This window comes from Diprion similis, chromosome 2, assembly GCF_021155765.1.
Source record: "Diprion similis isolate iyDipSimi1 chromosome 2, iyDipSimi1.1, whole genome shotgun sequence".
Lineage (NCBI taxonomy): Eukaryota > Metazoa > Arthropoda > Insecta > Hymenoptera > Diprionidae > Diprion > Diprion similis.
This window is the reverse complement of record NC_060106.1, coordinates 3,856,849-3,880,210: the sequence shown is the minus strand read 5'-3', so window position 1 is coordinate 3,880,210 and position 23,362 is coordinate 3,856,849. Positions and strand designations below refer to the sequence as shown.

The following is a 23,362-nucleotide window of genomic DNA, read 5'->3' as shown; positions in this document are numbered from 1 at the left end:
CCGATTGCCGGGTACCAGATACGAAGTGTGAAGGTGTGAAGTGTGAACAAAAACCGTTGAAACTACTACTAAATTTAAGTTTCAAGGCGTCGGTACTGAAGAGAGCATAGAGTGAGGGTTGGGAACATGATTTACGGACGAGAGTGGCGGTAATCGTAGGCGCGATGGTAACTAGTAACTACCAAATTCGCTAGAGGCTAGAGGGCATACCAATCACGCGCGCGCTCTTCTCTCTCTCTTTCTCGCTCTCTAAAAGGTAAAACAGAACGAACTTTCTTCGTAACAAGACTGCTGTCGTACTTTTCATCTTTTTTTAAAATAATAGCAGCTATCAACGAAATTATCGTAGATTTGCAAGTTATAGTACGAGCGCTATGTGACATAGTACACATGGTCAAATTATGTGACATCTACTATCATTATGTTACGGTTGCCAACCCTGCTGACATTCGTATTGTGCTCTCCAGAATTGGTGGACATTTCCGGTTTTACAAAATTTCCATACAGACTACTTGATTTTGGTCAAAACGAATTCGTCGGAATTTCAATTTTGCGAACTTCCCTCCAGTCGAGTTTGTGAAAAAAGCAGGTACAGTGAAATTAACAAATACATCGTTAGAGCATTCAAAGATTTTATTGAAATATTGATTTAATAGACTTTACATTTATAGTGTCAACATTATAAAAATATTTGTCAGATACAATACAGAGTACATTCCTAAATATAGTACAGCTTTCAAGTCAGGTTAACAATGTTTCAGTTAGCATTCATGAATCTCTTACACAACCCTTGTGATATGCAATATACTGTTTGGGCATTGTGTACTACCAATATTGATACATGGTAAACATATATCAACTTACAATTATTAACCTATCGATAATACAACAAAAAATACAAATAACAATCAAATAATTTGACGTCGTAATTTATAATCATGACAACACATAATCTGACAATAAACTGTTAACATGAGCTATCTAGAAAATATACCTCTGTGTGTATTTTATAAACACTTGCATGTCAATACGGCTTCGAATTACCAATAGAGTACACTTATTATATTAAAATTTTCACGAATTCTAAATATAGAACAAAAAATGTACAATTATCATTTATTCTCGTGGCTAATAAATTACAAAACAAATGCAAATGATACACTATAATTGTGACCGCCGCATAAATTCAGTACAAATGCGCGACAATTGCAGCTACTAGAACAAGTATTGCCACACTCAAACCAGTCATATATACAACAAATTGCTGATCTTGGGATGAATCTTCGCTGTTATCGGAGGCTACTGTGTCCAAAGTATTTTGAAAGTAGAATTCCGAAGGATCTGTAGGTCATTAATGTTGATTGATTTTATTTCTGAATTATTCTGTCAGAACAATTCTTTTATATAAACTTAAACAGACTGCAAAAATATGCAAATGCTGTGCAATCTGTAAGTAGATTCAGTACAACTCACCGGCTTGGAGTTCAAGCTCTTTTTGTACACTGCTTTCTTGCATTTCTAAATCCAAAAGTTCTTGCAAAGACACTAAAGCTTCTTGCGGTCCTTCACCAGGAAATAAATAGTCGGACAACGTTACTCTGCTCTGCGGTAGAGCGACTAAAACCCTTCTTGGAGGTTCGTGCAGGGTGACATTTTCTAAAAATAAGTAATCCACGGAAAGTTTGTAATTATTTCTACTATCCAAAAATGAATATTCAATAAAATAGAGAAAACATCATATCATTCATAACGTCAACCCAATCGTATGTCTATTGTATAGTTTTGCCGAGATCATCAGTTACCTTCTGGAGATCCGTTTTCTTCTTCAATTAAACTATCCCAATGCATTTCCAACCGACTAGCCAACGACCTCATGATATCCTGTTTCACTGCTGCAGTAGCCTCTTCGATAGTTGCTTTTTGATGCACAAATGTTCTGCTAACAACTTGCCCGACTAGTCGCATAGTCGCACTGCAGGATGTTATCAGTATGTCTGAACCAGGATTTTTTGGCTAAAATAATCAAAAACATATTTCTGTAGTTCTTTCTTCAACGGGTTTTTCAATGCCCCTCTCTAGACTTAAATACAATTAATTAATTAGGAATCCCAATAATTTTATCATTTCTTTTTCAGTTATAAAATTGCTCGAATATGGAAGTAGTTCCTTGATACAGCCAAGTGTCATGGCCACCCGGCCACCTATGCAATCAATCATCAAGCTATTATGACCACTGAAACTTACACAGGGAATATACATGCTAACTTGAAGCGTTTTGTTAGCCGAAGTCGTGTCATTGTTGCTTTTGATTTCTTTTCTGTCCTTTTTCTTTTTTCCAACAACTTCGATAGTATCTTCTGAAGACCTTGGTTCACCTTCGATTACAATCAAAGCTGAGTCAACAGTATCTGATATACTTGCGAGAATTTCCTGTATCGAGCATAAATAGAATTGGCTACCTTGTGGTATAAGACATGCTACTTGATATAATTCATGAGATTCAATCTGCCAATAATTCAACTTTTTAAATCAAAACAAACACCTGTAGCTGCTTTTTTAATGTTGTCGGCATATTGTCATCTGCAATTGGAAACAACCGATCAAAATCTACTCGAGCTTCGAGTTGATGCCATTTTGTGGCCTTAGCCTGGAACTTCCAATCTGCTGGTTTCAATATTCCTCCAAGACTAGCATCAAGAGATTTGCATAATATCCTAGAAAGTAAATCCAAAGTTTTTTTAATCAAACAACACGAAAACGATAGCACGTATCATTCTTATCATTCCCATAAAGTTCACTTACTTTTGAGTAAGACTGTTAAAGTGTAGGATAAGATTTTCCTGATTGTTATTTCCATAAAGATATTTATTTAATGCCAAGTGCTTATAAATTGCAACTATCACTGATCGTAGTCTATTTATTGAATTACTATCATTCAAGATATCTGATGGACCAACCACGAATATTCCTAACACCCACATACCACCTGGTAACATCCTGGTAACCTAAAAAGAAATCCGTTGAATTAATGAATACACAATGTTGGTGATAATACTGAGTTAATTACATGTTTTGCGTGATCGGCAACCCAAGTTTCTGGTATGTCGTTGATGGATTTTATGTACTTTGGTCCTGGTTCTGGCTGAGTGTTGCTTGCAGAGCTTATCAAAGATTCCTCAATTACATCCTTTACCGCAGGAGGTGGAGTTCTTGCCAGATGGACAACAAAGTCCTTCTGTGCTGTACTCTAAGATAAAAAATGACAATGATAGTAAAAACTGAATATAATATTGATCAGAATTTTCAACTTGTGTCGACTCTGGTGACTTTTGCGTGCGACCTTGATTATACGTAGTGACACATTGAATGGCTCTAATGACGTATCCTTTACAGATTACTCTAGATGATCATACTTCTGTTCCGAATTACGCTTTCCAAGACTAGACAATTGAATGAAATTTTTATGTGTATTTACTTAGAAGAATTAATTCTTATTATTTTAGAATGCAACGATTATCGTTATTGAGTTGAATATGGTGTTCGTTTATTTGATATTTACTGGACATTCTGAAAAGTCTAATTCATACCATGAATGTGCAAGATCGCTAGCATATTGAATAAAATTGCCAGCTCAACAGTAGAACTTGTCTCTCAAGCATATTGTTGGTTTGCCGATAGTAGCGGGAATAGGAAGATATTGAATGCGTATACAATTCTGTAAAACGTATATTGAGATAGCGTGAAATGCGGAGTATAATGTAGTGGTAAACTTTAATATTTGACGTTTAGCATAACCTCTAACAAGTCCGTAACTCTGTCTCATAACTAATAAAAGTATTGTTTTTGAAGCTAACAAAGGTTATATGTAAACAACGAAGTGCCTTCGAAGCAAGTATCCCAACATATTTCGTATTCTGATAAAACAACATATGGTAGACAGTGAAATACAGCGTTGATCGCTTGGGGACCGCGCTCTGCGGACTGATCCTGAGATCTCTAATTAATTGAAAGGTCGCACCTGTCCAAGTATCAATCCTATCGTATAACCATCAGCTCTCATCAATGATTTTAGATATGTTAAGACACTGTCTTCGGCGTAAGCTGTTCGTCCCATTGTAGATGATTTATTGGCCAATTCGGTTTTAACTCTAGTTCACGACACAATGCGACGGAGTCCACAGTGGTCCACAAGTTGATTCTGTCCCTCGCAACTTGCTGCTACCTTTACCGACCGAGCGAACTCATCGGTATTATTCCTATATCAGGGGGGCGACACTGGTAGATAAAAGTGGCACGCGAAATGTGCTTGCCGCACTGTGGCGCTAGCTGTTCTGTACGCCCGAGGTTGTGTTGACCTGACGGACCTGACGGCCTCGCTTTACATGCTTATAAACGCGTTTGCATTTATCGTATAGGAAAAGGTGCCAGTGTCTTGAAAATATCAAATCGTGACGTCATAAATACGTGCAGCGCCTCTGAACGTTAAACGGTGAACTAAGGCCGCTAATTTCATTGGCTTGTTCTGTTAGATCCAACCAATGATGTCAGTTACAGATCGAGACATACTTCTTGTGGACCATGAACGGGCTGCTGTCACATGAAAAACGCCGTTACGAATCGTCCCATATTTACAAAAAAATAACTGATAGTATAAGTTTTCCCGAATAAAGTGAGTGCTTTTGTACGTGGCTAACTCTCTGGTGAGAGTGAAAGAAATTGTGAAACAGTGCAATCAGTGAATATTCAACAAGCGGTAGCTCCGATCGGCCATGTTTGTTTTGACGTGATTTTATTCACTTCATTATTCTTTATTATAAAAATTATCAGCGATTTGCATGACCAGTGACTGAGTTAGCCACGTACACTTTTATTCAAGATTCAATTTAAAAATTTCCTGAGTAAGATTCGTGCTGCTTTCGACAATCACCTTGGAATCACCTGTTGCTTGTCGCATTGCCGTATTATTTGAAATGTTTGTTGACGAAGAGTGTTAGATCAAAAATGTCTCGAGTTGCAAAGTGCTGTGTGCTAAACTGTTGTGATAAAACATCTATCCGGCACAGATTTCCGAAAAACGAAAAAAATGTGTTTCAAATTTGGAAACAACGAGCACAACATCCGAGATTCAACGAAATCAGCGATGACCATATATACAAAGTATATACAATGTGCGGGGCACATTTCAAACCCGAAGACAAAATCCCCAACAGTAAGAAACTGAAGAAACGAGTGCACAACTTGTACTTGAAAACTAAGAAACGAAAATAATAACTAAGATACCTGTTAATAGTAATGCAATTAAGTAATGATAGATTATATATAATCCATATGTATGAATTCAAGCCATCTAATTACATAATCATAGCTACACTTTAGTATCCGTCAAATTATACAAGCGCCTCAGGCTACCTATTCCTTGCAATGTAATATGTTTACTACGCTTTAGTTTAGTTTAGTCTAATTGGTTAGTTACTTGGTTCGTCATTTAATGTATAGATGAGGTCAAAAATATTTGTATTTCTGTTACTGTATTTCATATTTTACCAACATCTAGTTGATTACGTAGTTCATAATGTAGATATCAGTAATTGTATTGTAGATTATAAAGAATATAAATAACTACGTAATGATAATTAATCAGCCTGTTGAAGTTTTTAATATTTTACCTATACCCATCCGTCGGAAATAACTGAACCAATACCTTTATTCTGAATTCGAATCTCCCGCCATTGAATCCTCGTTGTCTTTTAATACTGCACACAACCACGGCAAGGCAAATGGCGCTGACTGCAACCGAACTCCGTCCCACCTCAAACCACGGCAGATACGCTTCTATAAATTTCTATTCTAGGAGCAGAATGGCTGACAAAATGGCTGTGGCCACGGTGTAAGAATAATAGGTGGTCCGGCTGGGGCTTGGTGGCTGTGATTATTTTAGCATAATTCAGTGCTTGGCCACCAGACGGATACGTGTCGCAAGGGTCAATTGTAAACAATTATGGCACACACAGTGTTCGAAAAAGAGGAGATGAGGGTGTCATGTATATTAAAATTTGAGCAAAAGTTGCAGTTGCCAACATAAAATAACAATAATATCAAATTATAAAATATATAAAACATGTAAAGTAATATAAAATAAATACGAGTAAACTTATGAGGTTGAAATTCATAACGTTGCCGCAACAGAATGATTGATAAAAGTTTGAAATTTTCAAACACGAAATTATACGATAAAATTTTCGAAGTTTAGTCAAACATTATGTGTCTCACTTATTTTGCAATAACAATATTTGAGTCACAAAATTGTGCCTTTTTTCAATATTCTATTGCAGCAACGTTACGAATTTCCTGTTAAAAACTACGTACTCATCAACCTTGATAATTTTCTCTTTTCACGGCTCTGCTTTAAAATATCCCGTGTATGAATTTTTGCCCATTGTCGCATTCTCATCGTTATAGATTAGTGCATGATATATGACACAATTTCATCCTTGTGTTGTTCGCAAGGAAATGAAAAGCTATAATTCTATATCATGTCAGACACAGTCGATTCATATACAGATCGATTTTCAGATTCTATGTGCTTACAAAAGTATTTCTCGATCGCTGATAGAAGAGAAAACAGAAAAATATTGCTATGAATTAAACCACCTCGGGTTTTCATATTAATTAATTCTGCTTCGCTGAGAGTATCATTATCTTTAACAGACTGAAAAGCTTTCTGACATACTCGACACTTATTTTGTTTTCTTAATTTGCGACACAAAAATCCGGTTACATAATATATTATGCAATTGACAACCGAAGCCGACGCATAATCATGGTCAAATCTGACAACATCTTCGCATTCCCATTCTGTTGTTTGGATAATGGAGTCTAACTTTGTCTTGAATTCTTGCAAATGTTTTGAAATGTGTGTAGTATCCTTTTTGAAAATCATTGGGTAATCTGCCAATGAAACTAAAGGCTTGTGCATATCTTCTTGTACTGTACAATTTCCAAATTTCGGGGGTTTCAACAGTTGATATATTGATATTAATTTATAAAGTTGCAAAAATGAGGGAAGCGTAGGGTGGTCATTGGCAGCTCCTGCTTGCCGGATAATCCCAAAAAATTGCTGCAATATAGATTAGATACTATTTTCTAATGAGGCTGAAGTTAGTAACGTGAACGGAACGAAACATCAGGGAAAAAATCACTTTTTTACAATTTTAGTATGACTTGTAAGGAGTCGGTATTCCAAAAACCTTTTTCAAAACTACACCAATACGAGCAATTGAGTCTTTCCATTTATTATACAAATAAATTTCTTTCGGAACGTTGAAAAAAGATATGTTCTTCCCATACGCGTCTGAAGCACGTTGATGACAGACACAACAAGTCTTGACCATATTTAAATGTATTCTTATCTAAATAAATAATAAATAAATATTATATCGTTGAACACCGTTATCGTTGATTATATTCACGATTTATATTTCAATGGTTATACCTCCTCTGTTGTGATTGAAACTTAGAGCATGAAACCTAACGTGCCGCCATTATTGTTTACAATTGGCCCTTGCGACATGTATCCGCCTGGTGGCCGAGCACTGAATTATGCTAAAATAATCACAAGCCTTAGCATTGCGGGGATAGGGCAGCCGGACCACCTATTATTCTTACACCGTGGATAGAGTGGAAGGTCCCATAAAAGAGCCAATGTATAAAAGCGTACCTCGATTTTCAGCACGCTCTGGTAGCTCTGAGGAAAAGTAAAGTACCCCCACTACGATTTTGGCGCTCCCTTTAAACCAGGGAATACAGTGAAGAATTCTTAAAACTTCTGATAATAAATTTTTTGCAATGAATTCTCCAGTCGACGCTGTTATTACAGAACGATCTCATATTTTTCTCCATATCTGGCAGCCTATAAATATGTTTGCATGGATACAGAACATAACGTAAGCATCGTACATACACATTCCGTCTATGAATGTATGTGAATTTAGTATAAGACAAAATAATGAAATAAATGGCAACAAATCAAACACATTGTATCGAAATTATATATTTAAATAGGCAATCTTCAATATATAACATCAAAAAAGTACTTATATTTAAAAAACGTAAACAGTAATGTCAAATCTTAATAAAAATATATATCCGTACATAATACTGTATCATAAAGAATGGTTACATAAAATATTGTATCAACTAAAAAACCTCTAGTATTTTTTATTAGTTTCTACCAAAACAACCATACACGAAAATCATTACATTTATTTTCACAACAAATGAAGATACGTGAGCCACAACATTCCCGCGAAAGTGAGGTTATATATTCATATTTACTTACAGTTGCTGTTTATTTGGTAACGAGAAAACCGTCACTTTGTTACGTTCTGAGAGGAACGCCACGAGTTGATTATGATTCACTGCGTGATTTGGTTAATCTCTTGACTTACGTAGTTGATGTTCGAAAATCTGCTGATCAGCTCCTCAGCTCTTCTCGTTCGGCTCAATTAATTCTGAGAGTTTGTAAGGTAATTAGGCTCGTGCCAACCATCACTATGCGTGATTGAAATAATTCTCTTTACACAACACTTTAATTTAGAATAAACATTTATTAATAATCAACAATGTTCTTTACATTCTCAATTGTCGAATTTACAATGGTTTATAAACTGCTGTTTTGCTTATTACAATCGCAACTGTTATTAAATCTTCGAGGTTCTGAGTTTGACTTTATTCACTGAGTCTAAACTTTTCTATGATTTGTGGATTAAACTCTGTTCTAAAGTTGTTCTGTTTTCTATGGCGTCTAAAACTGTTCTCTCTGATGTCTGGATTTATTCTGCTCTGATCTCTCTGATATCTAAAACTGTTCTCCCTGATTTGAATTAAGGTTGAGAAAAGAGGTGGAAAAAATAGGAGGAGTTCGAAAGGGTTACAGTTTCTCGCGGGTCTAGGATGATTGGATGAGGATATTAATTAGTATGGGGGTAAGGTTTCTGATTAGTGCGTAGGATCTTGGCGGGGAATTAGCGTGAGGTGGTTGGTTTAGAAAGCAAGCGGCGATACGCTAATTGGCCGCGTGATCATTAAATAAGGGCGCTATTCCTAATTCTGAGAATAAGGCTTCTTTATCTGAGAGCTATTCATGACTTCTCTTCCCACGTTTCCTCTGTTTAGTCTACTCGACTATCTTTATTGAGTGATAATTGCAAGTGATTATTGACTTGAATTATCGCAGGTGTTTATTACTCTGAGTTATTGCAAGTGTTTATTGCCCTGAATTATTGCAAGTGTTTATTACTTTGAAGCACTGCAGCTGCGATCGTAAATTAAGGGATTTATTTAAAAGCTAGTGTTGAAAAATATAACGGTCAAATGTGAGAAAAAATATAAGTACCATATATGTATATAAGTTTAGCTGATGAAATAACGGTTAATATAGCGTAGAGAACTGTCGATATAAGAATATTGCACGTTATGATTATAATTGTGCATGTCGGTATTAGTTTAAGAACTACGGGTAAGAGCTCCTAAAGTTCTCCTATGGTAACTGCACATCGGTAATGTAGGATACAGAGAGGGTGCCCCCGTGGATACCGGCTGGCACGTAACAACTTGTTTCCCGTTATTTATGCTTTGATTTTTTACATATTTGTTATTGTCACATAATTTGATGTCACAAGAAATTGGCATCTTTGGAAAAAGTTCGTTTGTTACTCAACTCTTACCATGTATTCTTATCACTGATTCTTACTCAAAGAATATGGCGACCGCGTCATCACACCAACAAACAATACTACATCGCATGTTCACTGACGCTACACATACACGTTATACTTTTCCTCAGAGCTGCTAGGGGCGCTGTAATAGGGCGATACGGGTACCTTCCACTCTATCCTATACTCTTTGATCGTTATTATTCTCGCGTCGTATTAAGTTTAAGATTACTTGTATCTCGCTCATGGAAGATTGTTTATAGTCATTTAAGTTACTATCTTTGTTTTGTTACGAGTTTCTTTTTATCGTCCGTGTATTTCGATCAGAGAAGATTGTTTTATTTTCGTTACGTTATTATTTCCGTTTCCTGTATCGAGTCTTTTAAATTATCCTTTTTTTTTTGTCACCACTCTTCCTCAAGGACTGTGTACGACAGCGTTGCCAACTCGTACCATAATTATGGAATCGTACCATAATTCAATCATCTGTACCATGTACCATACCACGCGTATCATACTCAAAAAATATACCATAATTCTGAATACCGAAGTAAATTCCATAATTTTGTACCATAATTTTGCATATCTGGTACTTGCTCCTAGTTATTTTTTTCAGCCTGGCTAGCTCGACCCCTAACAGGGACCTGCGCAACACTTTTTATCAGTTATTTGGGAGTTTTCACATACGGACACAATCTAACGCAGTGTCAACTTTCTGGCGTAAGCGGCCAATCCGGGCGAAGGAATACACCAGAAATATTGACACTGTGTCGCATTGTGTCGCAGTTGAAAACCTCGTCCTCTGCGCTACACTTGCTTTTTCGCGAAACCTTGATACACGGTCATATAACCTCAGTTAATTTATGATCTACATATCAGATAATATTATCATATTCTCAATTTTTCTGGACATGTAAAATAAATTCATCAAAATGTTTGATCCAACCTTTCAATCCAAGTCTCATCTATGAGTCAACTCTGAGTATTTTTTTCTTTCTATTTACCTGATTGAAAAGCTTTGATCGCGGATACAGGGCTTTAAAGTACCATAATTTACGGTCCTGAATCAATAATTTCGTTTGATGACTGTACCATAAAAGTACCATAATTTCACGGCCCTGCGTCGATAATTTACTCTAGAGGAGTTGGCAACGCTGGCTATACGATCTAGGTAACTTTGATACCTACTTCCGTCCCTGTTAATAAACTAACATTTCGTTACCTTTACTCTTGGGCAATTTTTATAATAGAAAAGTGTGTTGTCCGTTCACTATCCGGCCACTCCCCTCCACCAATTACTGAGCTACCGAGTTCCCTTTTTCCCTTTTATCTTTCAGATTATCGTGGTACAGCGTACCTGGCGCCCAACAAATTTTCCTCCCGTCCATTTCGGAGAATTATTACTTTGCAGCCTGATTCACCGATTCAACCATTCCTTAATTTCGTGACGTATCGTAAGCCTCATTTGTCCTCATCCTTGCTGCTGACACGATCCTCAGTAGGCGTGCATCGATTGACGGGTCGCAATGTATATACTATATGTATATGAAAGAATGATAATTGATGCATCGATTAAAAGTCCAAAAAAATAATCGAACATGACTCGATTAAATTGGCAGAAATTAATAGATTATTCCGTATTGAAATGAAAACTTCGTAAAATTCAGTAGGTATAGTATTAATGACAGAAAAGTTTTCTAATAATTTAGTTTCATTCAAAATATTTTTCATTTCAGGTAAAAACATTCCTTTATATTTCATTAATTACATCAAATAGGTACTTAGTAAGTAAGACAATGATAATAATTCATATTTTAATTCCATAAATTAATATTGTATTGCATCGTTTATGGGAGTAAAAAACAAAAACCGATTGTAGTATTTTCGGTTATTCTTGTTATCCTATTCTTAGTCTCTGCATATCTTCCATCAGTGGTAATCCCATATACGATCAGTCAGTAAACGACAAGCATTACCATTACTTCCGTGCCTGCAGCACCCTTTTACTTGTACCAAAAGAGTACGCATGGCTGGAGCTCTAAAGCAATACTCAGTCGATGCTACCGGCTTAGAAACACAACCTTGCTGCAGCTATTACTTATATTACTATTATTATATATATATATATGTTGAGTAATTTTTTTAACCCTTCATATTTTGGTATTGAATCAATCCCGAGAAAATTACTAGCCCATTGTATAAATATACAGAATTTCACTAACAGGAACTAATATTTGCTTTTTGGTTTTAACATATCCAAAATTAGCGGCACAAAGTAAGTGATAATACAATCAGCACCGGCTCTTCGCATCGCTGTCAATACTTCATATAGTACACTTTCTAAATCAAGTGCTCCATTCTGAGCTCCATGGTAAAGCATTGCATATTCACCAGACACTTGGTAAACAAAAAGTGGGTACTCAGGATGGGCATCTTTAATTTTCCGAACTATATCCAAGTATGCTAAACCTGGCTTCACCATGAGCATGTCAGCACCTTCTGCTACATCTCTAGCCTGTGAAAAATATAATTCAATTTTAACCATTGTGAAAATGGTACCATGTTTGATTTATGTATACTTTGATCATTTGTCAGGTTGATCAATGAGTACGAGCGAAAGAAACAAAAGGCATCTTTACAAGAGGTATTCCATGTTCGATTAGTGAATGATTGACATGACTGCAACTTACCCTTATTATTACCAATGATTTTTCTTATAATAGGATTCCTGAAAACCCTCTATAAAATGTTCAATTTTTTTTTCGATCACCAGTTTTCAACCTATAAATTCTGAAACTCACCTCAAGAAATGGCCCAATCAATGTTCAAAAACCAAAGTTGGCAATATTCTAATTCAATTTAAAAATTTTCCCAGAATTGTCATATTGGAAGTACATTGTTTCCATTGTCTAATCCTTAAAAATGGCTTAAGAAATACATATTTACAAATGTTACTTTGATGTCAAGTACTCGTCATTAGTTACCTGCCATATTACCGAAAGCACCAAGAGTAAAACACCCATGCAACCTGGCGACATCTAAATAGCATGCTATTACTGTAGCGATAATAGATTCTGGGCTCTTTCATGTAAAACATTTGCATGATTTCAAAAATGTAATGAAGTAAAAGAAAAAATGATTCTTTTACCCAACAATTTCATGTGAGTTTTCAAATTGCGAATAAAATATTTACATTTTTCATTTTTTAGAATCAAGAGCCTTTTTTCAGATAAGTTTAAAAATTCATAGACCAAAAATGGATAGCTAAAAAAAATGGTTTTTCTTTTTTGGGAGTTTTCTTAGGGTTTACATTATCAGAGAAGAAGGTCATGTTCATTGCTGTACTTAGTTGATACAGAATAACCTTGAAGGATGTATACAGTACAAATAATAAATATTCATCTTACAGCCGCTCTTGCTGCAAGCCCATTACTACCTGGCGGTAGCTGGTAGCATTTTCTGTCTCCAAATTGCGGAGCAGACTTTGAGGCATCTCTGAAGGGCCCGTAAAAACCTGATGCAAATTTGACAGCGTAGGATAAAACTGTAACTTTATTTGGCAAATCAGCAGCGGCTAAAGCTTTCTTTATTGCTCCGATTCGACCATCCATCATGTCTGAAGGTGCCACGACGTGTGCTCCTGTAACCAGTTTTGAGAATTGATCAAGTATTAATATAAATTCTTAATGAGAATTGACTCGAGGCTTATCACGCTTACGAAATTTATTTTTCTTCTGATGTTTGCCATCTTGTCATGAAATCAAATCATTATTTTGTACTTTCAATTGTAATTTTATGATCTTTTGACGTATTTTATTAGTGCCATAATCATGAATTATCGTTCATATGAAAATGACTTGCTGCTTGATAAACATTTAAATTTCTAAATTAGTGTTTGATTACTAAATATTTTAAGATTTCGTCAATCCCAGGAAACTATGAAAATTACCTGCCAGAAGTCAGGAGTAGTGGTTCGAGTATAACAAAGAACCATTTAGGTAATTGTGATTATCGAATCTCAACTTTCAAAAAATTTTGTACGTATAGCTTTCAAATTTTAATTCCAGTTCCCAGCATGTTACACTATTAACTCATAATCAAGCTCACTATGTTGAACATCTCAATTCTCACCAGCTTGACCATATTTGACAGCAATCTCGCTAATACGTTGGATGCTAGCTTCGTTATTGATGCCACCGTCAGTGTGTAGTATTCCGCAATGCCCATGTTCAGTATAAGCACATAAGCAAACATCGCAAGCGATTAACAGATTAGGAAACCACTTTCGAAGTAACGGTATTGCTTGCATTACTGGATTTTCACTGCTATCTGCATTGGAACCTGTTTTGTCCTATAAGTAGAAATTGTCAAATGAGGATGAACAGATGCTTATTATAATCTCTACCAGAATCATATCATATCGGATCCTATAACCTTGGTCAAGTGACTTGGAACACCGAACAACAAAACTGATTGCAGCTCCTTTGCTATCAATGGCTCCAATATTTCTTTTAAAACATTTATTCCATACCGATATACTCCAGGCATACTTGGAATATGGTCCTTAGCATTGGGTTCATCTCTAAAACAGGTAGTGAAAAATAGATAAGTTGGTGTTTAGCTTGGTGGTGCTTGAGTTGTTTGGGAAAATATCGAGGTATTTTTGTCTTAGCAATGGAAAAATATTCAACTTATTGTCAGTGTAAAATTTTTATTCAAGATTTCAAATCAAGTGGTCTCATTGTTTAGATAACTAAAACTGTTCTACAAAACATTAATATTTGATTGGTATTATTTAACTATATTCTTGGTAATATTTTGGTAATTTTTTGTGTACTGTAGATGCTACTCTACATGATGTTTCGTTTAATTAGTTTTGTACAATGCTGAACATGTATTTTCTTGTTGTTGTGAATATTTGTAAGTTTGCTTGTGCTCTTTCAGGCAGGGGCCATAGTCCATTTCGATGTTGTCGTGTATATCACGAACTAGCCAAATCCATGTATCTCAAACGCAGGAAAGGGCATGACAGTCCCAATCTACATACAATTCTGAATAAAACCAGCCCAATACACTTTCATTTAATGATAAAATAAAGAAATGGCATAATTTCTATGAATCTATTATCGCGAATTTATAAAAATTAAATTAAATGTAAATGTGTTGGAGTAGTTTTGTTCAAAATTCCATATATAATGGGGCTGTTATGCCCTTTTACGCGTTTAGATACGTGGACCCGGATAATTCGCAATATACACGAATACATTAAAATCGACTAGAGCACTCCCTTAAACGTGACACATTTCAAGTCAATTACAATTATGAAATTAAAGCCCATTGGCGTTTTCGAAAAAACACGCACGAGCAAACATGTAATTGTTAGTGGATTAATCAAACTTGAAATTTTACTCACAATATAAATATCGGATACATCAGATTCTTCGCTGTAATTTCGACGTTCGGTGATTGCCATTGTCGCAATAAAGGGTGAAATATTCCACTATGCAGACTGTGTTTAGCTTCGACGGTTGCCATTTGTTAGGTTTTTAATCAAATATGTTTTCAATGATTGTTGGGCTGAATATGACCAGCATTAGCCACGCGAGGTCGAAACCATGGAGACTAGAGTAAAGGAGTCCGACCTTTGTAAGTTTGATCCGGCATCAAAAATCCGTACAATACGGCTTGCGCAGGCTGACGCTGAACAGCGCTGATATAACAAAGATCCAACAAATTGTAACATCCGACCGCCCCACTATTTCTATTCTAGGCTGTATATGCTCTAAGCTCTAAACTCCGTGTTTGCAACTAGGTATTGTATAGTATTTGGATATAATGGTATTAGTGAATTGTAATAATAAGATAATAATAACATAGTCTTCTGTAATGTGAGGATCCTGTAATACGGTTTCTGGACTCTTGATTAATGATAATTGTTGTTACACCTTATCTAGGGACTTTCAGATGGTAAGGCAGTTTCCTTGAATGACCTCCTTACAGAGTTCTCACATTTAGAGTTTTGGTTAGTCGGTACTAATGTTAAGGAATAGTTATAAGCAATAAAACATACGGACGTTCCGGTCGGATCACGGTGTAAGAATAATAGGTGGTCCGGCTGCCCTATCCCCGCAATGCTAAGGCTTGTGATTATTTTAGCATAATTCAGTGCTCGGCCACCAGGCGGATACATGTCGCAAGGGCCAATTGTAAACAATAATGGCGGCACGTTAGGTTTCATGCTCTAAGTTTCAATCACAACAGAGGAGGTATAACCATTAAAATATAAATCGTGAATATAATCAACGATAACGGTGTTCAACGATATAATATTTGTTTATTATTTATTTAGATAAGAATACATTTAAATATGGTCAAGACTTGTTGTGTCTGTCATCAACGTGCTTCAGACGCGTATGGGAAGAACATATCTTTTTTCAACGTTCCGAAAGAAATTTATTTGTATAATAAATGGAAAGACTCAATTGCTCGTATTGGTGTAGTTTTGAAAAAGGTTTTTGGAATACCGACTCCTTACAAGTCATACTAAAATTGTAAAAAAGTGATTTTTTCCCTGATGTTTCGTTCCGTTCACGTTACTAACTTCAGCCTCATTAGAAAATAGTATCTAATCTATATTGCAGCAATTTTTTGGGATTATCCGGCAAGCAGGAGCTGCCAATGACCACCCTACGCTTCCCTCATTTTTGCAACTTTATAAATTAATATCAATATATCAACTGTTGAAACCCCCGAAATTTGGAAATTGTACAGTACAAGAAGATATGCACAAGCCTTTAGTTTCATTGGCAGATTACCCAATGATTTTCAAAAAGGATACTACACACATTTCAAAACATTTGCAAGAATTCAAGACAAAGTTAGACTCCATTATCCAAACAACAGAATGGGAATGCGAAGATGTTGTCAGATTTGACCATGATTATGCGTCGGCTTCGGTTGTCAATTGCATAATATATTATGTAACCGGATTTTTGTGTCGCAAATTAAGAAAACAAAATAAGTGTCGAGTATGTCAGAAAGCTTTTCAGTCTGTTAAAGATAATGATACTCTCAGCGAAGCAGAATTAATTAATATGAAAACCCGAGGTGGTTTAATTCATAGCAATATTTTTCTGTTTTCTCTTCTATCAGCGATCGAGAAATACTTTTGTAAGCACATAGAATCTGAAAATCGATCTGTATATGAATCGACTGTGTCTGACATGATATAGAATTATAGCTTTTCATTTCCTTGCGAACAACACAAGGATGAAATTGTGTCATATATCATGCACTAATCTATAACGATGAGAATGCGACAATGGGCAAAAATTCATACACGGGATATTTTAAAGCAGAGCCGTGAAAAGAGAAAATTATCAAGGTTGATGAGTACGTAGTTTTTAACAGGAAATTCGTAACGTTGCTGCAATAGAATATTGAAAAAAGGCACAATTTTGTGACTCAAATATTGTTATTGCAAAATAAGTGAGACACATAATGTTTGACTAAACTTCGAAAATTTTATCGTATAATTTCGTGTTTGAAAATTTCAAACTTTTATCAATCATTCTGTTGCGGCAACGTTATGAATTTCAACCTCATAAGTTTACTCGTATTTATTTTATATTACTTTACATGTTTTATATATTTTATAATTTGATATTATTGTTATTTTATGTTGGCAACTGCAACTTTTGCTCAAATTTTAATATACATGACACCCTCATCTCCTCTTTTTCGAACACTGTGTGTGCCATAATTGTTTACAATTGACCCTTGCGACACGTATCCGTCTGGTGGCCAAGCACTGAATTATGCTAAAATAATCACAGCCACCAAGCCCCAGCCGGACCACCTATTATTCTTACACCGTGGGTCGGATGTTACAAGAGCTTCCAAAGCTCCAGGAGAAATTGAGCAGATCTGGGGAATTTCCGGTTTGGTTTTTTGGGCTTTCGGCGGACTACCAAACGTTCTTCTGAAGTTTATCTTTACTGCTAAACGATTGCGCGTCGATTAAGCTACTTTTGAATTCAATTGGAGCGAAAATAATAAAAATTCGATCAACTTGACGCCTAGATTTGTTCAATTGATATCAAATCGACTATTGCCATGACTACCAAACAACTTCATTAGGCTACCAATCACCACCAATCGACTACCAAACGATTTGTATAGTCGAAATTAAAAAAGCTCTAATTGCTCGACCAACTTTACATAGGTCAATTATTTTTAAATACTTAGGTTATATTCTTTGATTGTTTGAAATTCAATCGTATCACTAGATCGTTGGCAACCATGACACCTGTAGCCCGGCAACTCAGCTTGTATGCATAACAGATCAAAAGATATTTAACCTCAAAAGTGAGAAAACCGTAACAAATCCACGGGGTACGTTTATCGTAAATGTCGTAAAGTCAGTTCTGCATTTCATCATCGTGCTCTGAAAAGGATAAAGCTAGATTTCTCTGAAAAATTCAATTGCGGAGATCAGTCGACGGTGCACATGATCGTTGCAGACTATCTAAGTCGCCTAATACAATGTTAATATATTACCTGTGATGTATGCTGAATGTGCTGATATCAAGCTGTCAGGAATGTACTTGGGAAATCGTTGATCCTCCTGGCACAGAACTTTCTTTGCAATACTGTGGTGAAATACGCGTTGCTTACAATTAATCTTAAGTTTTCAAGTACAGTGTTGGCAAAATTCTTGTTCTTTTCTTACGGACAGTCGAGTTAGTTTCTTTCTCTTACGGAATGACTGATTGGTTTCACAATCCTGATTTTTTACGAATATATCAATCCGCGGACAAAGAATGGCCCGGCTATGAATTTGCTGGTAAGAATTTACACTGTGAAACGCAAGTATGCAGATTACGCGTGCCTGCCTTCTGTATTAAAAGTAATGGTTTCTGTGACAGTATAGAAAGAGCGAATCGGAGTACAAAGAATAATTTATGTACTGATACATCTTAGTACAATAAAGTCTTTTTCTTGTGCTCCACTGTGGAAACAGAACTTGTGAACCATAGTTTGGTTATACAGTACATGGTGCCCTACAAGTTCCAGGACATCTGAATAATTTGAAAACTTCCAGTCATACAAAAAACGTTGGGTACTAAAGTTGTAGGATTTTTTCCTGGCTATCCAGTTGTGACTTTGGATTTGACCTTTAACGTCATTGCAAGGTTGAGTTGATTTTTTTATATTTAGCACTCTGAAATTGAGCCCACCGAGAATCAGAGGGCAAGAGCATTTTTTTTCTACATTTCCCGTTTCACAATTAACTGCAAATTGCAGGTAATTGTGTCAAATGTTGAGTTTAAAATTTTAAAAATTTCTGTACTTTTTACTACTTGGCCTTTTTCAGTCACCTTTACTGTGCGAATGCAATTCAGTTAATAGTTTTTTTCCTAGAATGAAACCCACATTTTTTATAGTAAACCAACCGCCATGCATTTTTTACCAACATTTTTGGTAGAGTATAGAAGTATTTAAATATCTCAGAATGCATTGCCGTCGCAACACGAAACATGTATGTAGTTTTCAAACATTGAATACTCAAGGCTCCTGAAACGGTAATCTTATTGGTAGATTCTTGTATAACACTATTGCCATTGGTTGGTTCCATAAATTTAGATATAACCGTGCAATGGAAATGCAATGATTCATTAGGATATTGTGGAACTACATGGTAATGTTCAAACAGAATTTATTACTATTTTAGTTTTCATTATAGATAAAAAATATATATAAATTACATTAATGTTTACATATCGAAATTAAGGGTACATATTTGAAAGAAAACCTGACATTATAAAAGAAAATTTCTTCTAGATCACAATTCTTATATATTACAAAAAAGTTCACCTTTAATGTTATTGCAGGTAATGAAAATGTATCCTTACCTCTACTAATTTCGGAAATATATCGTCTGATACCTTATATTGGGTCAGAATATGTACATTTTCACCCAAAAAATATGCCCGATGTTAAGATAGATAAAATTGAAATTATTGGAATTGTCACGGACAAGATAGAACTGCAAAAATACATCTCATATACTGGTAAATCCATTAATTTATACACTGATTACAAGATTTAGCCTGTACAACAATGCAAAATGTCCACAGAGCCAAGCTATACTGATTGTGAAATAAACTGAATTTTCTTCAGAGAAATTAAATTTTTTGATAACCGTCTGCATCTTGATGATCAGCCATTTATGTTATAGCAATCACCTGTTAATAATTTTGTTATTGTATAATTCCGAATACCTGGAAAAAAATGGGAATGTACAATGAAAATCAGTAATGTAAAATGCAATCAATGTTGATATAGATTGAAATAATATTGTGTTAATTTATTTGATACGATGACCATCAATCATTTTGTTCAAGTACGTAGCAACGAGTGCGTCTATGTGTTAATTACCAGACAGTATATTTATTACGGAGAATGATTTTGAAAATACGTGAAATAGATGAAAATGTACTTAAAAATAATAGCAAAGGTTTCATATTTTGTATTAAAAAATCAGTGCGTACTCTGTAACAGCGACCTTGATAACTTATTCTTTTCAGGGTAGTTAGAGTATTGATTAAGTATACTAACCCTAATAAAATAACCAAAATTCAATAAAGATGCTTGTTTTCTTCCATTTTCATAACATACGCTTTACTTCTTACACATCATTTAATGTGCATGTATTGCAGTGGATGACAGCACTGGTGCAGTTCCGGTATTATGTGCAAAGAAGCCACTAAATGAAGATGATTCAACAGATTCTCAAGAGTCAAGTGATGATGAGTCTTCTGTCAACAGGGGGAAAAAACTTGAGCTAAAACCTCCATTTGGACTTGCGCCTCGTGCACCATATTCTTATGAGACTGTAGGTTGCATTATTTATGAAATTTATGATCTGATACAGTGTTCAACGAATATTTTTTGTGATAAGGATACTATTCTTCGATGAATGTTTAGTCTATCACAAGCAATAACTTAGATTTTCGTTATTTCCAAGCTTGCAGAGGAAAACTACATACTATTCGAAATGATTTTGTAAAGCACCAGAATATTTACTACTAAAATTAAGCTGAAAATGTAACAACTACGTTTTTATACCATTATGAGGCACTATGAATGAAATTGATTGAAAGAGAAGTGAAACTAATTTAAATGAAATTTCTCGCTAAAAATTTTTTTCTTCCAGCATATTCAAAGTTTGTGGGTTCAAGCAAGAGGCAAAGAATTCTGTTATGATGAAGTTTTGTTATATGACTATGTACATGTCATCGGGTGTTGTGCCATGGATATCAGACATCAAAAGGATGTTAGTAAGCTCACTAATGATGATATAGAACTTGGCAGATTATTTATTTTTGGAATGAATCTGAGAAAAATAAGTGAAGCAGATCACAATGCCATGACAAAAAGCTTGATAACTCATGTTGCCAGACAACGATACGTCAAGCCCAAAGTTGAGTAAAATGTGATAATCGTCTGTAATAAATGTGAAATGTGAAAACTCTGAGATTATACTTAGTCGATATCTCTTTTGTTACGTTCCTTATTAGAGAATAAAATTTATACAACCACTTGACTCTTTATAACGCTATTTATAACATTTGATTTTGTATCTATTACTTGACTCAAGCGAAGTAGATTGAAAATATGGTATTGTGTTCCAAATTGTTTTACAAAATATTACTTCTCATTTCACACCATCTAGACCTTCTGTTTGCTGTTATTGTTGAATCTAGGGTCACAATTTTTTGTGTACAAACCTGTAAGGAACTAATGTACATTTGAGAAAATGATAAAACAATGTGCTGCATTTTATAATATATATATATAATTTTTAATCAGCAAAAAGGACAATATGTCTGGAAGAAGTAGTTCCGTCTGAACGATCACTGGTAGCTAGCTAAAAATATGTAAATCATGCACTAGTGTATCTACCTCAAGGTGGCATGGAAAAGATACGAATTCAGAACAGATTCTTTACGCATGTATGCTCATGCCAATTTGTCTGTCTTCGTAGATTCGTCCTTGCTTATCCCTAAGATAACCGCCAACTGAAGGTAAACGCATCATTCGAAAGTAACGGAGATTATAATCACTGTGTTGAAATCCGAGATTCAGCATACTTATTTGACTATTTTCTGGTACTTGCCCCGTACCATGTGCTAAGAGATTATAATCTGTACAGCTGGAGGAAAAACTAGCTGTGAGGCCACTTGTTTGGCATAAAGATAATTGCCTGTATGGGAATATTGTGAACATTGTCAATACCATATGATTCCATATTTCTTCATAATTTGATTTACGTTATCTCAATTGAAGGTAGATAAATGCATAGCAATGTAAGTAAAACATACATAAGATTTTATTTCGTAGGTTTGAATGCATAAAATTATCTCCATCTAGAAACCTGAGACTGGTTTGCAGTTTAAAACTCAATATAGGTAGATGATAAATGTATGAATAGAATATGTTGATGGATAGCAAGAATAGCTATGATTAAACCTTAACTATTAACTTTAGGTTGGGTAACCAATTCTTATAAATCGAACCTGTATTTGAATGTTAATATCTATTAAATGTATCTGACTTATCTGTAAGAAGAATATGTTTTAGGTTTTTCATTTTCATCAACAAGAAAGTTAATATCAAGGGCCTGAAATCTGAACCGACAAATCAGTTTCAATTAGCTTATCTCTATAGATTATTCGGCAGTCGTACATAAAATGCTTACACGAATAAAAAAATTGTCTCCGTACTCGTGTGACAGAATACTAACCTCACACAATGTTTCGTTGCAAAATAATTAAGATATATCACGGCAAATAATTTATTTCGGCGTGAACTATAATCAATTATAGTATTTGTTTATGATTCTGATTCTGATGAACATCGAATTCCGAAAGTAAGTATAACTAAAAATTCAACATTTTCCGTCAAAAAATACAAGAGTATACAATGGATGAACTTAAACTTATACTACATACTATATACATTTTAACTCTATTAAATATCAATGAATCGATAATTTTTTATAAATTATTTTTAAGGTACTTTCTATAATGAACAACAGACAAGTTGATCGTCATAAAACCCCACGTCATTATCAAGCCGGCTCTGATAAACGTAAGAATGCTAAGGAAAAACAAAAACGGGAGTCCGAAATTCTCTCGCAAACACGTCGGCTAACTGATTTTGTCATAAAGAGACCAACAACTTCGACGGCTTTACAAAATCCTGACGAAATAGTACGCCGAGAAACATTATTCAACTTTTCACGAAAATAGTAGAATGGAACGTCATACAGCAGCCTATCAAAATCATTGATAAAATATGATCAAATCAATTTTTTTTTTTTTAGAAGATAGCTGAGGATGACGCTGCTATCAATAATCCCACAATATTGGACGGGCCAGTGAAAAAAGATCATGTGAGTGCAACATAGTATTTCGAAAATGACAAAATGATAGAAAGTAACATATTTATGAAGATTGAACCGTTGTTTTACATTTTAGAACAATATTGACCGTGACGACGTGGTTAATGATACGATTTCTGAAGAAGTGAACAAATTACAAACTGAAGACGAAATATTTTCAGACTGTGATATTGGTACGTGG

The 23,362-nt window shown here is 35.0% G+C and overlaps 3 protein-coding genes and 1 long non-coding RNA gene across 7 annotated transcripts; 1 reads left to right on the top strand and 3 right to left on the bottom strand.

Moving 5' to 3' along the window:
• Nucleotides 1-637: 637 nt before the first annotated feature.
• On the bottom strand, nt 638-4,174 carry LOC124415949 (protein odr-4 homolog). The gene is made up of 8 exons (XM_046896704.1): nt 4,019-4,174; nt 3,068-3,247; nt 2,803-3,005; nt 2,543-2,714; nt 2,245-2,430; nt 1,803-2,013; nt 1,474-1,656; nt 638-1,341 (listed from the first exon to the last, which is right to left on the bottom strand). The coding sequence occupies exons 1-8, from the start codon at nt 4,112-4,114 to the stop codon at nt 1,187-1,189; spliced, it is 1,386 nt and encodes a 461-aa protein (XP_046752660.1). The 5' UTR covers nt 4,115-4,174; the 3' UTR covers nt 638-1,186.
• Nucleotides 4,175-6,329: 2,155 nt separating this feature from the next.
• LOC124415829 lies at nt 6,330-23,339 on the bottom strand. Its single transcript, XR_006930740.1, has 4 exons — nt 23,330-23,339; nt 15,712-15,717; nt 11,204-11,207; nt 6,330-6,598 (listed from the first exon to the last, which is right to left on the bottom strand). It is a non-coding gene; the product is annotated as an uncharacterized LOC124415829 (long non-coding RNA).
• Nucleotides 11,867-15,294, bottom strand: LOC124415827 (delta-aminolevulinic acid dehydratase). Its single transcript, XM_046896481.1, has 5 exons — nt 15,127-15,294; nt 14,148-14,295; nt 13,845-14,064; nt 13,121-13,353; nt 11,867-12,228 (listed from the first exon to the last, which is right to left on the bottom strand). The coding sequence occupies exons 1-5, from the start codon at nt 15,246-15,248 to the stop codon at nt 11,941-11,943; spliced, it is 1,011 nt and encodes a 336-aa protein (XP_046752437.1). The 5' UTR covers nt 15,249-15,294; the 3' UTR covers nt 11,867-11,940.
• Nucleotides 18,127-21,553, top strand: LOC124415828. 4 transcript variants are annotated; one of them, XM_046896483.1, is made up of 5 exons: nt 18,127-18,339; nt 18,444-18,558; nt 19,607-19,786; nt 20,435-20,610; nt 20,932-21,359. In XM_046896483.1, the coding sequence occupies exons 2-5, from the start codon at nt 18,477-18,479 to the stop codon at nt 21,205-21,207; spliced, it is 714 nt and encodes a 237-aa protein (XP_046752439.1). In that variant the 5' UTR covers nt 18,127-18,339; nt 18,444-18,476; the 3' UTR covers nt 21,208-21,359. The 4 variants fall into 4 exon arrangements, with proteins under 4 accessions (XP_046752439.1, XP_046752440.1, XP_046752438.1 ...); XM_046896484.1 differs by lacking the exon at nt 18,444-18,558 and having other exon boundaries at nt 18,127-18,342; XM_046896482.1 differs by lacking the exon at nt 18,127-18,339 and having other exon boundaries at nt 18,362-18,558.
• Nucleotides 23,340-23,362: the final 23 nt, after the last annotated feature.

Excerpts from the sequence above, each read along its gene's own strand:
- LOC124415949 (XM_046896704.1), bottom strand. The coding sequence starts at position 4,114 with ATGGGACGAACAGCTTACGCCGAAGACAGTGTCTTAACATATCTAAAA. Across the intron at positions 3,248-4,018 it reads TAGGATTGATACTTGGACAG|AGTACAGCACAGAAGGACTT; the intron begins GTGCGACCTTTC and ends TTTTTATCTTAG. Across the intron at positions 2,431-2,542 it reads CATTAAAAAAGCAGCTACAG|GAAATTCTCGCAAGTATATC; the intron begins GTGTTTGTTTTG and ends TGCTCGATACAG.
- LOC124415827 (XM_046896481.1), bottom strand. The coding sequence starts at position 15,248 with ATGGCAACCGTCGAAGCTAAACACAGTCTGCATAGTGGAATATTTCAC. Across the intron at positions 13,354-13,844 it reads TGTCAAATATGGTCAAGCTG|GAGCACACGTCGTGGCACCT; the intron begins GTGAGAATTGAG and ends AACTGGTTACAG. Across the intron at positions 12,229-13,120 it reads GGCTTGCAGCAAGAGCGGCT|GCTAGAGATGTAGCAGAAGG; the intron begins GTAAGATGAATA and ends TATTTTTCACAG.
- LOC124415828 (XM_046896483.1), top strand. The coding sequence starts at position 18,477 with ATGACTGATTGGTTTCACAATCCTGATTTTTTACGAATATATCAATCC. Across the intron at positions 18,559-19,606 it reads GCCCGGCTATGAATTTGCTG|GTAATGAAAATGTATCCTTA; the intron begins GTAAGAATTTAC and ends ATGTTATTGCAG. Across the intron at positions 20,611-20,931 it reads CACCATATTCTTATGAGACT|CATATTCAAAGTTTGTGGGT; the intron begins GTAGGTTGCATT and ends TTTTTCTTCCAG.